This window comes from Anomaloglossus baeobatrachus, chromosome 9 (assembly GCF_048569485.1).
Source record: "Anomaloglossus baeobatrachus isolate aAnoBae1 chromosome 9, aAnoBae1.hap1, whole genome shotgun sequence".
In the NCBI taxonomy this organism is placed as follows: Eukaryota; Metazoa; Chordata; class Amphibia; order Anura; family Aromobatidae; genus Anomaloglossus; species Anomaloglossus baeobatrachus.
In genome coordinates this window covers 123291144-123306007 of record NC_134361.1, presented here as the reverse complement: position 1 = coordinate 123306007, position 14864 = coordinate 123291144, and the positions used below count along the sequence as shown (strand labels likewise).

Genomic DNA, 14864 nt, shown 5'->3' with positions numbered 1-14864 from the left:
AGCCCTGGGGTTAGTGATGTCACGCGTCTATCGGATACCCGACATCAGGAACCCAGTCAGTAATAAAAAAAAAATAGACCACAAAAAAACGTTTTATTTGAAAAAACACTCCCCAAAACATTCCCTCTTTCACCAATTAATTAAAAAGAACAATGAAATCCGTGTACAGCGTAATCCAATAAGGGGGTCCCACGACGATCCATACCCTAGTCACTGTCCTAGGCAATGAAGAACAGCATGTTCCCCATTGGCTGGGAGAGTAGTGCAGTGACCTGAGCTAACATCAATGGGTCAGCCCAGGTCACTGCAGGAGATGACAAGCGCTGCCATCAGGAGGTTAGATGAGATCATTACCTGCTGTGACGATCTCCTGCACTGCTCTCCTGACTTCAGCGCTGTCACTGACTTCCTTTGTCCTCCGTGTTCTCAGCAGTATCGTGGGAGCCCGTAATGTCACCGCTAGTGACAGTCTCGGGCCGCCCGCGAGACTGTGATGTGAGAACGCGGCGAGCATAGAAGGCAGTGACAGCGATGACGTCAGGAGTGCAGGGGATCGTCACAGCAGGTAATGATCTTATCTAACCTCCTGACAGCAGCGTTTGTCATCCCCGCGGCTGCCCGCACTGCTGTGTGGGAAGCTGCTGATACTGCAGTGCGGCCAGACACTGACACACCGCAGTGCGGGCAGCCGCGGGGCTGGCAGGGAGCAGGAGACAGACTGCACGGGCACCCGACGGAGGTCACATGGAACTGCTTCCGTGTGGCTTCCAGGGATTTTGCGGGCCCATTGACTTGTATTGAGTCACGGTCCGTTATTACGGAACAGAATAGGACACGTTCCATAATAACGGAACGGACATATGGCATCCGATGTGTTTTTTTTGTAGGATCGGATGCACACACAAGTTGTTCCGTTTGCCATCTGATCCTACACAAAAGACATTGAAAAGATGGTCCTGTCAGTAGGTCCGCAAAAAAACCAGGAACTGGCCAGGAGAAACGGAACGGTCATTTAATAAGCCCATAATGACATCTCTTCCCTGCAAAACGCAGGGCAATGATGAACATTATGTCCCGAAAAACGTGAAATAACGCGGGAATAATGCAGGGAAACGCAATGAAACGCACAGAATTTGCTACCTGCGCTATTCCATGCGGGATTTCATGATTACATTACAGTCAATGGAGTGAATAACGCAGCTTGTTGCAGAAAAGAAGTGACAAGCTCATTCTCTTTCTCAAGAAAATCTACTGAAAGAATTTTCTTGAGAAAAAAAACGCAGTGTGTGCACAGCTAATTTTTTTTTACATAGGTTTTGCTGGGGAATGTCTGCAGAAAGGTTACAACCATTTTCTCAAGAAATTTCTGCTGCAAAAACGCACAAAAAACGCGGGTAAAAACGCAGTGTGCGCACAGGGCCTAACAGTTCGTCTGATCTCCCACAATAGTTGTCGTCATAATGCGGTGGAAAAGTCTGGTCACGTGCATGCACCTGTGTCTTCCTATGAATATGCCTGATCACTCCCCGGTGTTTGTTTCGCCCCCAGGTCCTGGCGTTCCTGCATTGTCTCTTTACGTCTAATAGCCTGACATTTGAGCTGACTCAGGACTTCTTACCATACAAACAGCAGCTACAGCTCAGCCTTCAGAATGTAAGTTCTGTGCATCCTGCCACGTATGGACACATGGTTATCTATGGGAGCTATGGGGCAATATTGTCTACATGTTGATATGACCATTCTCTCAGGTGATACTATATCATTTACTGAAACCGCGTCAGTTTGGGGCTACTTTCAGGTAAATTATAGTAAAATTGGGGTGTTACAGTGAACACAATGTTTTCTAATGGGAAAATGTGATAATCGTAGAGCCATTAACATTACATTATAGGTGTGAATTTAGCTTGTCTTAGAAAGGAATAAAATGCACAATATAGATTCTTCCCAAAAAATGCATAATGTATGCTAGGGTGACCAGAGCAGTTCTCTTATCACAGTTTTATAGTTTTTAATTTGAAGGTAGACATTAGTCCATTCAGTTCAGTGTAAAACTTAACATGTTGATCCAGAGGAAGGCAAAAATCCCATGAGGCAGATACTAATTCCTTCCCAACTCCACAAATGAAAGTCAGACTAGTTCCTTGGATCATCGCCCCATCACAGAATCTAGAGCACATAACCATTAATATTTTTCAAGAAAGGCATCCAAGCCTCCTTGTACTTTTATAGTGAATCAATCATTACAATGTCATGTGGCAGAGATCCATAGTCTCACTGCTCTTACAGTAAAGAATCTGCATCTGTAATTATGGTTAAACCTTCTTTCCTCTAGATGTAGAAGATGCCCCATGGTCATTATTGCAGGCCTAAGTGTAAAAAGATCATAAGAAAGAGCTTTGTACTCTCCCCTCATATATTTTATTTGTACATTGTAATAACATCACCCCTAAGCCTTTGTTTTTCAAAGCTGAATAACCCCAAGTTTAATAACCTGTCTTGGTACTGGATTCCACGCATTCCTTTAATAATTTTGGTTGATAATCTCTGCACCTGCTCGAGTTCAGCTATGTCCTTCTTATACACCGGAGACCAAAATTGTACAGAATATTCTAAAGGCTGCTTTACATGCTGCGATCTCGCTAGCGAGATTGCTATCGTGCATTCCCGCCCCCGTCGGTTGTGCGTCACGGGCAAACATCGCTCGGACCCGTCACACTACTTACCTGCCTAGCAACGTCGCTGTGACCGGCGAACCGCCTCCTTTCTAAGGGGGCGGTTCGTTCGGCGTCACAGCGACGTCACTAAGCGGCCGCCCAATAAAAGCGGAGGGGTGGAGATGAGCGGGACAAACATCCCGCCCACCTCCTTCCTCATTGTGGGTGACCGCAGGTAAGCTGAGGTTCCTTGTTCCTGCGGTGTCACACATAGCGAAGTATGCTGCCACTGGAACGATGAACAACATCGTACCTGCAGCAGCAACGATATTTGGGAACTGGACAGCGTGTCAACGAGCAACGATAAGGTGTGTATTTTTGCTAGTTAGCGGTCGCTCGTACGTGTCACGCGCAACGACGTCGCTAACGAGGGCAGATGTGCATCACGAATTCCGTGACCCCAACGACATGTAAACGGCGTGTAAAGCGGCCTTTAGTCTGGTCTCACTGGTGACTTGTATAGGGGCAAAGCTATGTTTTACTCATGAGCAGCTATGTCTCTGTGAATTAATCTCATGAGTTTATTAGCCTTGGCAGAAGCTGCCTGGGACTGATCACTAAGGCTGAGTTGGCGACCACCCATACGTGCAAGCTTTTTTTTTTTTTTTTTTTTATATATATGTTTTTACACACTTATTTTCTCTGCCCAAGTGCACGACCTTACATTTATCAACATTGAACTTTAATTTCCATTTCTCAGCCCGAGCCTCCAGCTTACATAATACTTCTGTAATATGAAATTTCCCTCCACTGTTACCTAGTAGAGTTTAATATCGCCTGCAAATATTGAAATTCTACTGTTTACAATTTTCCTTTTTTCAGTTTTGTTTTTTTGCGGGACGAGTTGTACTTTTAAATGAAACCATAAGTTTTACCATATAGTGTACTAGAAAACAGCAAAAAAAATTCCAAGTGCGGAAAATTTGCAAAAAAAAAAGTGTGATCGCATGATTATTTTTAGGGTATTTTATTCATCGTGTTCACTATATGGTAAAACTGATGTGTCGTTGTGATGCCTCAGGACGGTATGAGTATGTTGATACCAAACATGTAAAGGTTTACTTTTATCTAAGGAGTTAAAAAAAATCAGAAGTTTTTCCAAAAAGTGGCGCACTTTTTATGCATTTTTCCGCAACTCGTAGTGTTCTTATTTTTCAGGATATGGGGGCTCAGTGATGGCTTATTGTCTGTGTCTTGACTTGACGTTTTTAATTGTACAATGTTTGTGTAGATGCTAAGTTTTGATGGCTTGTGATTGCATTTTGCGCAAAATTTGCGACAAATACGTAATTTTGGTTTTTGGATTTTTTGCCTGTACTCTGTTTACCAATCTGGTTTATTGATTTTATGTTTTGATCAGGCATTTCTGAACGTGGCAATGCTAAATATGTGTGTGTTTTTTATTTTTTAAAGTTTAATTTTCAGTGGTAGCGAATGGGGGGTGATTTGAACTTTTTGTTTTATTTATTTTTTTTATTTTTTAAAATTTTAAACTTTTTTTAATTGTTTTATTTTTACTAATCCCCTTAAGGAACTATAAGGATCAGTAGTCTGATCGCTTGTTCATTTCTGTTGATCAGAGCTGCACAGCTCTGATCAGAAGAAATGCAGCATTCCGGTCAGAGCTGCTGCTCTGTCTCCTTTAACAGGAACTACGTCATGATAGCAACAGGAGTCATCACATGACCCTGTGCTACCAAGACAACCATTGGCTCCCCATGATCACGTCATGGGGCCTCCGATGTTCATTTAAATCACGCTGTCACATTTTGACAGCGCGATCTAAGAGGTTAACAGGTGATGGTGGATCCGCTATCCATCCACTCCTGTTAGCCGCACATATCTGCTGTTCAAATCAGCAGTGATCACCACAGGCTCACCGCATCTGCTGGCGGTGATTACCCCCAACATGATTTAGGATGTACCAGTATGTCCTAGGTTGTGAATGGGTTAATAAATAAGCTTAAGAAGAGGACCCAATACTGACCCCGGTGGTACCCCACTGTTAACTGTGACCCAATCTGAGTGTGTTCTATTAATAACCACCCTATGTTTGCGATCACTGAGCCAGTTCTTAACCCAGTTACACATATTTTCCCCTATTCCGATTATCCTCATTTTATGTACCAATCTTTTATGTGGCACTGTATTAAATGCCTTTGAAAAGTCCATATATACAACATCCACTGCATTTCCATGGTCCACTCTGGAACTTACCTCCTCATAGATACTGATCCGATTAGTTTGACAGGAGCGATCCCTCATAAACCCTTGTTGGTTCTTGGTCATTCTTCTTGAGATACTACAAGATAACATCTCTTCGGAAACCCTGAAGGATATTCCTCACAGTAGAGGTTAAACTCACCGGCCTATAATTACCAGGCCCAGATTCTGTCCCCTTTTTGAATATTGGCACCACATGTGCTATCTGCCAGTCCTGCAGTACAGTTGCTGTTATTATGGAATCTGTGAAGATTAAAAATAATAGTCTGTCCATCACAGTATTTAATTTCTGCAGTACTCAGTGGTGTATGCCATCTGAGCCTGGGGATTTCTCTACTTTAGTGATTTTGAAGCGGCGCCGTACTTCTTGCAGGGTTATTATTATTATTATTATTATTTATTATTATAGCGCCATTTATTCCATGGCGCTTTACAAGTGAAAGAGGGTATACGTACAACAATCATTAACAGTACAAGACAGACTGGTATAGGAGGAGAGAGGACCCTGCCCGCGAGGGCTCACAGTCTACAGGGAATGGGTGATGGTACAATAGGTAAGGACAGAGCTGGTTGCGCAGTGGTCTACTGGGCTGAAGGCTATTGTAGGTTGTAGGCTTGTTGGAAGAGGTGGGTCTTGAGGTTCCTCTTGAAGCTTTCCACGGTCGTGGAGAGTCTGATGTGCTGAGGTAGAGCGTTCCAGAGTATGGGGGATGCACGGGAGAAATCTTGTACACGATTGTGGGAAGAGGAGATAAGAGAGGAGCAGAGAAGGAGATCTTGTGAGGATCTAAGGTTGCGTGCAGGTAGGTACCGGGAGACTAGGTCACAGATGTAGGGAGGAGACAGGTTGTGCATGGCTTTGTATGTCATGGTTAATGTTTTGAACTGGAGTCGTTGGGCGATGGGAAGCCAGTGAAGGGATTGGCAGAGTGGCGAGGCTGGGGAGTAGCGAGGGGAGAGGTGGATTAAGCGGGCTGCAGAGTTTAGGATAGATTGGAGGGGTGCAAGAGTGTTGGAAGGGAGGCCAGAGAGCAGGAGGTTGCAGTAGTCGAGGTGGGAGATGATGAGGGCATGCACTAATGTTTTTGCAGATTCTTGGTTAAGAAAAGCACGGATCCGGGAGATATTTTTGAGTTGTAATCGGCATGAGGTGAAGAGGGCTTGGATGTGTGGCTTGAAGGATAGAGCAGAGTCGAGGGTCACTCCAAGGCAACGAGCTTGTGAGACTGGGGAGAGTGAGCAACCATCAAGTGTGATGGAAAGGCTTGTTGGAGGAGATGAGTGAGGAGGAGGAAAGACAATAAACTCTGTTTTGTCCATGTTAAGTTTTAGGAATCGCGCCGAGAAGAAGGATGAAATAGCAGACAGACATTGTGGAATTTTGGTTAGTAGGGAGGTAATGTCAGGTCCAGAGAGGTAGATCTGTGTGTCATCGGCATAGAGATGATACTGGAAGCCGTGGGACTCTATGAGCTGTCCCAAGCCGAAGGTATAGATGGAGAACAGCAGGGGTCCAAGAACTGAGCCTTGGGGGACACCGACAGATAGGGGGCGAGATGAGGAAGTGGTGTGAGAATGGGAGACGCTGAAAGTTCGGTCGGTTAGGTATGAGGAGATCCAGGATAGGGCCAAGTCTGTGATGCCCAGAGATGAGAGAATCTGTAGTAGGAGGGAATGGTCTACTGTGTCGAAGGCAGAGGACAGGTCCAGGAGGAGGAGGACAGAGTAGTGTCGCTTGGCTTTGGCGGTTAGTAGATCATTGGTGACTTTGGCTAGGGCAGTTTCGGTAGAATGATGTGGTCGGAAGCCAGATTGAAGCCGGTCAAAGAGGGAGCAGGAGGAGAGGTATGAGGACAATTCAAGATGGACATGCTGTTCCAGTAGTTTTGAGGCGTAGGGGAGAAGGGATATGGGGCGATAGTTTGACACAGAGGATGGGTCAAGGGAGGGCTTTTTGAGGATGGGTGTAATAGAGGCATGTTTAAAGCATGAAGGGTTAAACAGGTGACATTAAATGGTGACTTTATGGTATCCTTGATCATAGCATTACATAGTTACTTAGTTACTTAGGTTGAAAAAAGACCTAGGTCCATCTAGTTCAACCTTCCTCCACCAGTTCTACATTTGGTCACGAAGTCATTTATAACCAACAATGTTTTGTGTACTGAGGAAATCATCCAGCCCTTTTTTAAATGCTGTTATAGTATCTGCCATTACTGCCTCTTGTGGTAGGGCATTCCACAGTCTGACCGCTCTAACTGTAAAGAACCCTTTCCTATTCCACTCGCAGTGAGTGCCCCCTGGTCCTTATTATTGTCTTTGGAAGAAATGTCATGTGCCAGTCCTTTATATTGACCACACATATATTTATACATATAAATGAGATCTCCTCTGAGACGTCTTTTTTCTAAGCTAAACATATCTAACTTTTTCAACCTCTCATCATATGTGAGGCCTTCCATCCCTTGTAGTAGTCTAGTTAGCCGCCTTTGAACTGACACTAACTTCTGAATGTCCTTTTTAAAATGTGGAGCCCAAAACTGGATCCCATATTATAGATGTGGCTTTACAAGTGATTTATAGAGGGGTAACAATACGTTGGGATCACGGGATCTAATCTCTCTTTTTATACACCCTAAAATCTTGTTTGCTTTAGCAGCTGCTGCTTGACATTGAGTGCTGCTGCTCAGCTTATTTGTAATGAGAATACCCAAGTCCTTCTCCTGTTCTGTAGTCCCGAGTTTACTTCCATTTAATATATACGCAGTTATAGGATTACTCCGTCCTAGGTGCATTAATTTTGCATCATCTGTCATGGGATGTTTTTGTATAAAAACTGTAGAGAAAAAGGTATTTAGCAAATTGACCTCTTCTACCATTTCTCTCAGACTATTTTTGAGGTGGCCAACACTATAATTTTTGAGTTTCTTATTGTGTACCGTATTTTTCGGACTATAAGGCTATGTGCGCACTAGTGCGTTTTACCCGCGGATTTACCCGCGGATTTGCCGCGGAAATTTCTTGAGAAATGTCTGCAATCTTTGTGCAGACATTTCCCAGCAAATCCTATGGTAAAAAAAAATAGCTGTGCGTACTGGTGCGGATTTTTCTCAAGAAATTTCCTTGAGAAGAATTTCTCGAGAAACTTTCTTGAGAAAATGAACATGTCCATTATTTCCGCAGGTACCCTGCGGATTTCGGCAGTACAGCCTGCAAAAATCCACAGGGAACCACCCGCGGGAAAATCGCGGCTATTCCGCGGCAAATCCGCGGCAAATCCGCATGCGGATTTGGTGCGGATTTTTTCCGGAGGTCCGGAAATCTTTCACTCCCAGAAGTTTCTCAAGAAATTTTCTTGAGAAACTTCTCATTTCTAGTGCGCACATAGCCTAAGACACACCTGACCATAAGACGCACCCTGGTTTTAGAGGAGGAAAATAGGAAAATAAAATGTTAACCAAAAAGTGTGGTCATGACACACTGTTATGGGGCGAGGATCTGCTGCTGACACTGTTATGGGGGTAATGTCCCCAAATTCTCTACTAAGGTACCCCATTCTGGTAACGATCCTCCTGCCTTGTATATGACCCTGCTCATATATCCCCATCCTGCTCATATACCCCCATCCATCCTGCTCATATACCCCCATCCATCCTGCTCATATACCCCCATCCTGCTATATAACCCCCATCCATCCTGCTCATATACCCCCATCCTGTTCATATACCCCCATCCTGCTCATATACCCCCATCCTGCTCATATACCCCATCCTGCTCATATACCCCCATCCATCCTGCTCATATACCCCCATCCTGCTCATATACCCACATCCATCCTGCTCATATACCCCCATCCTGCTCATATACCCCCATCCATCCTGCTCATATACCCCCATCCATCCTGCTCATATACCCACATCCATCCTGCTCATATACCCCCATCCTGCTCATATACCCCCATCCATCCTGCTAATATACCCCCATCCTGCTCATATACCCCATCCATCCTGCTCATATACCCCTATTTTGCTCATATAACCCATCCTGCTCATATACCCCCATCCATCCTGCTCATATACCCCCATCCTGCTCATATACCCCCATCCATCCTGCTCTTATACCCACATCCTGCTATATACTCCCCATCCCGCTCATATACCCCATCCTGCTCATATACCCTATCCTGCTCATATACCGCCATACTGCTCATATACCCCCATACTGCTTATAATATACCCCCATCCATCCTGCTCATAATATACCCCCATCCTGCTCATAAAAATACCCCTATCCTGGTATATAGCCTGTGTCCTGTGGCACAGAAAAAAAATAAACGTTTATACTCTCCTTTCCTCACTCCCTGCAGCACCGATCAGCTTCCTCTCGGTCTCAGCTGCAGCGCCGCTGTGTGGAGCCGTCACCGTTGTCTGCAGCATTGCGATGTCTTCCTGTCTGTGCCGGTCAGCTGATCTGTTTGGACACTAGCGGCGCACACAGCAATGACGTCATCGCTGTGCTCACCGCTCTCTACACAGATCAGCTGACCGGCACAGACAGGAAGACATCGCGATGCTGCAGGGGGACGGCTCCACACACTGTGATGGGTGAGTGTACTGATTGACTGCACCCCGTGCTGATAATGATGCACGGAGGGCAGGGAATGCAGCCGCACATGATCACTCCAGGCTGTAGTTGCCAGGGGTGATCATGCGGGCCGGCTGTTAATTATGCGCGCACCCGCCGCTCATCGCCCCCGCCCATCATCCCGCCCACCTGTCAACGCTGGCTTTAGCACTGAGAGATGATGAGCGGGAGGATGGGCGTGCATATGTAATGAGCGAGCTCACATGGTCACGGCAGGCTGCTACAGCCTGCTTGTGCCCCCGATGGCCCGCTCGTGCCCCCGATGGCCCACTCCACCGCAGCACCCTCATTCCCCGCAGCCACATTCAGACCATAAGACGCACCCCCCATTTTCCCCCAACATTTGGGGGGAAAAAAAGTGCGTCTTATAGTCTGAAAAATACGGTATATAGTTGAATAATATTTATGGATTATTTTTTCTTTTCTTTTGGCAATGAGTCTCTTCCTCTCAATCTTTTGGTGCCTTGATTTTTTTTTTTTTTACACAATTTATATTATCCTCTTGCTTTAATTCCCTGCATACTTTCTTTTTGTCATTGATTGTGTCCCTTTCAGCTCTGTTTAGCCGTGGTGGTTATCATGCATTTCATTAGCAATGGCTGGGTCACCTCTCCACTTCTCTCCCCTTTGCCATTAGTGTGATTCTTCAGCATTTTATTAGTTTCTCTTGAATATATTTGTATTACTAGTTCTTGCTGCTACTAATCTGAAAGTTGACCTTCCCCTGCAGACTCGTAATCACTTCAGTAGTACGAGGGAAGAATTGGAAGATTTGAAAAAGCGGATGACTGATGCCCCTATGATTTGCAAACTAAAGGGACAGAGCACCATTGAAGGATACCTGTACTCACAAGAGAAAAGTAATGTGGCTTGCAATACTAAGGACAATGCTTTTCTTTATGCTGGCTGTAATAAAACTTAAATTTTTCCCTAAATCAATAACTGGCAGAAAGTACAGACGTGTTGGGAAGATGGAGAGAATGTTGTAATTATTTTGTCTTGATTTGATATGACATGTCATTATACTCTTTCTTCTTTTCTTTTCCTATCTGCCTACTAAGGGAGGGATGTTTTATCACTTTGCACAGGTTCACACCTATTTGTACTTCTATGGCTGTTCATATCAATTTATTCTCTGCCATTTACTGTGCCAGTTGGGTGAATGTGCTTACATTGCCTGCACATTACCATTACTGCATCATTTTGCCATGACTTCATTGGACAGGGATGAATGAATAGGAGATGATTAATCTCTGCTTCTTTCTTCATGGATTCCAGGAGCTCTTGGCCTTACCTGGGTGAAATATTACTGCAGATATGAGAAGGAAGGAAAACTATTAAGCATGATGTCAGTGGAGCAGAAGCCAGGATCCCGACAGGTAAGTGTAGTCTGTTTTGGCATAAATAGGGGATTCTCTGTATCTTGAGAAGTCGTATGTTGTGCATACTTTCCTGTCAAGAAAGTCTAATTTCTATTAGCTGTTTTAAGCAATGAAAAACATTTCCTAAACAACGTCTCTGACTTCAGTGTATGGCAGCGTTACATTTTACTTTTGTACAGACTTGAACACAGCACGCTATAGACAATACTCCTAATATTATTTAATCCAAGAATGGTAGCGTTGCAAGGGACCTCCAGGGTCATCATGTCCAACCTCCTGCGAGTGCAAGAGTCAAAAATCCATTAGGCCATATTTATCATATTTGTGTAACATTTCCATGTGTTGCCAGACTTTGTTTTATCAGACGGCGCGCGGACCCCTAGAGTTTCATAGATGCATTCACATATCTGTCAAAATCACAGCTCTGAGAATGAGATCTGTGAGACTCGGAGCATGTGCTGTTCTGATCTGATTATGAGGAATAGGACAAACTCCATGGGTCTGTGCGCTGTCCGAGAAAGTAAAGTCAGGCAGCACACCGACACTGCACACGGATGCAGGATGCTCCTCATTATTTAGTGTGCTCACTATGTAAAGCCCCGTCCTTAAGTACATCATTTCTCCTTTTATTATATATAACACTGTCCCTTATTAATATCCTCGCCAGTTATGTATGGTGCTGTCCTTTATTATATAGTGTCCTCTCTTTTTCTGTATAGCACCATCTCCTATGTAGCATATTCTCGTTATTTGTGTTATTCACAGCTCCCTCTCTTTATTATATAATCCTTTCTTGTTAGATATAAAATGACTGCTGATGGAGCAGCATCTGACCAGAAGACTAGTCCATCAGAAAAGAAGCTTTACCATGTACCATCAGCAGTCATGTCATTTTATATCTAACAAGAGAGGACACTATGACATAAAGACAGAGCTCTATAAATAACAAAAATGACAAGAGAATCCAATATGTAAGGAATGGTGCTGTACATAACAAAAGAGGGCACTATGTAATATATATGTATATACCTATAAATCTGCAGCTTTGTCACCATAAAAAAGACACAATTTCCTGCACAGCTTTCAGTGTCCGCTCCTGTGCTGGAGGCAGGGGCAGAGCAGGGCTTAGCGTGCAGCAGTATGATGAGGTCATCACACTGCTGCAGGAAAGCAGAGCCGTGGAGGTGGCGAGGACTCTGCAACCGACAGAGACAGGTATTCACTCTGTGAGCTGAAGACAGGTGTGGGACGATCGCCGGGGGTGTTGGACGGGCCCGCCAACCCCAGTCCCCGCCTTGCTTCAACTGGATGTGCGTTGGAGGGCGCATATCCATCTAAAATGCATCATGGCTCAGAGAGGATGCCGTGCGACTTGGGAGCCGGGGAGGGTGAGTAAAAAAAATAAAAAAAATATATATATATATTTATATATATTTATATATATATATTTATACATATATATTTATATATTTGTGGAAAAAAGGAGAACCAGAGCAGAAAAGCTGAATCAAAAATTACAAAGTTTTTTATTTTTATATTCAAGGTGCACAGTGCAATACATGAGACATTAGTATTCAATAAAAAGAGGAGGTGGGGAAAATGGGTGCAAAACAGATCAACATTAGCCGGGTGTGGACTAACAGGTAATAAAATGTTCAAATATAAGAAAACCCCTGATTGCCTACATTGAAAAAAATCAATATACTGAATGAAGGCATCTAAGTGTAGTTAACCTGGGGAAGTAAGCACACAAAGGACTCGAACTGTTGGTGGTCAAAAGTGATTAAACAGAGAAGATGGTTTAGCAGTCAGGAGATAACCCAATATAGGGGAGATCAGGTCATACATGCATAGCACAAATTCCCAGGTGGGAAGAAAAGTGCTCCTGACTAAACCATCAAGGTACTGAGCCAAAGGATTGCCACAATAGAAAGTGAGGTGTAATCACACAGTTGGACGAACCCCCTGGATTTGTTAATACAAGGGGGGAGTCAGATGGAGAACCCAAGGCTCTAGGGCAGAAATTAATGTTTAAAGAAGAGTCATTAGTAGGGAGTACGACTTGCAAACAAAAAAATTTTCAAGAATGCAAAGTAGGTACCGTATATACTGGCGTATAAGACGACTTTTTACCCCCTTAAAATAATGGCTACAGTGGGGGGTCGTCTTATACGCCGGATATAGGGGGGGGGGGTGTATGTACACTGCAGCGTCCAGGGGAGGTGGGGGCAGCAGCTCTGGAGCACAGGGGAACGCTGCGGCCTGCATCCTTTGATCTCCTGCACCCGCTCATATAATATGCACAGCCGCTGTCCATCTCCAATGGTGCTGAAATCGCACGCAGTGAGGGGCTGGAGCAGCGGTGCATATTCTATGAGCCTGCGTCCCAGTGTGATCGCACATGTCCCCCATGTGTTAGATTTGGCCCCCAGGCTGCTGCTCATTCTAAAATAAAAAAGCTTTACTTACCCCTGCAGCGTTTCTCCCTGTGTCCCTGCTTCCACTGTGATCAGGCAGAGAGCTCAGCCTGCTGTGCCGATCACATGACCGCACTGACAACCAGGAAGTGGAAGAACAGAAGCACGGAGCCAGACAGGAGATAAGGAAAGAGGGTTTTATTTTACTTTGGGCAGCAGCCTAGGGGCCATATCTGACACAGGGGGACTTGTGCGATCTATAGGGGCCATGGGCAGCACTATGGGGGCGATATCTAACACAGGGGGACTTGTGCCCATTATGGGCCCCAGTGAGCTGCTTCTAACCCCCCAGATGTATGCCCTGCCAATCCCCCCCCCCCCCCGCCGATGCCGCGGGTGCTGTACAGCAGAGAGCAGCAGAGTTGTGTGTATTTGTCTGTATGTAGCAGAGTTGTATGTGTTTGTCTGTATGTAGCAGAGTTGTACGTGTTTGTCTGTAGCAGAGTTGTACGTGTTTGTCTGTATGTAGCAGAGTTGTATGTGTTTGTCTGTATGTAGCAGAGTTGTATGTGTTTGTCTGTATGTAGCAGAGTTGTATGTGTTTGTCTGCATGTAGCAGAGTTGTACGTGTTTGTCTGCATGTAGCAGAGTTGTACGTGTTTGTCTGTATGTAGCAGAGTTGTATGTGTTTGTCTGTATGTAGCAGAGTTGTATGTGTTTGTCTGTATGTAGCACAGTTGTATGTGTTTGTCTGTATGTAGCAGAGTTGTATGTGTTTGTCTGTATGTAGCAGAGTTGTGTGTATTTGTCTGTATGTAGCAGAGTTGTATGTGTTTGTCTGTATGTAGCAGAGTTGTGTGTATTTGTCTGTATGTAGCAGAGTTGTATGTGTTTGTCTGTATGTAGCAGAGTTGTATGTGTTTGTCTGTATGTAGCAGAGTTGTATGTGTTTGTCTGTATGTAGCAGAGTTGTGTGTGTTTGTCTGCATGTAGCAGAGTTGTGTGTGTTTGTCTGTTTGTAGCAGAGTTGTGTGTGTTTGTCTGTTTGTAGCAGAGTTGTGTGTGTTTGTCTGTTTGTAGCAGAGTTGTGTGTGTCTGTAGCAGAGTGTAGTACCATTGTTTCAGTCCAGTTGTGGCTTTATACAGCAGGGAGGAGCATTCCTTGCTGTACTAAGTGAACATTGGAGCGATTGATCTGTCAATGGCCCTTTAAAAACATATTGTACGGCTCTCGCGGAATTAAAATTAACATGTTGCAATCAAAGCAGACTTTTTTTCATTTGGGAGCGGGGTAGTCTTATACAGTCAGTATATCCCAAATTCTATATTTTTAGGGCAGAAGTTGGGGGTCGTCTTATACGCCCAGTCGTCTTATACGCCGGCATATACGGTACAATAGTAATCGATTACATAGGGTAAATACAGATCCCTACAGAGCACGTACTCCCGACTAAATGGCCAGGGGTAGGCCAATAGCTACCTAG

General features: G+C 44.5%; 1 protein-coding gene across 2 annotated transcripts in view; it reads left to right on the top strand.

The window, feature by feature from the left end:
- Nucleotides 1–14864, top strand: part of OPHN1 (oligophrenin 1) — a 355691-nt gene that overhangs the window by 218296 nt on the left and 122531 nt on the right. Inside the window, exons 8-11 of one of the 2 annotated variants that reach the window (XM_075323979.1) lie at nucleotides 1549–1653; nucleotides 10312–10441; nucleotides 10643–10669; nucleotides 10860–10960. In XM_075323979.1, coding sequence (XP_075180094.1) covers nucleotides 1549–1653; nucleotides 10312–10441; nucleotides 10643–10669; nucleotides 10860–10960 — 363 coding nt within the window. The remainder of the gene's footprint in view (nucleotides 1–1548; nucleotides 1654–10311; nucleotides 10442–10642; nucleotides 10670–10859; nucleotides 10961–14864) is intronic. The other variant, XM_075323980.1, reaches the window with a different exon arrangement.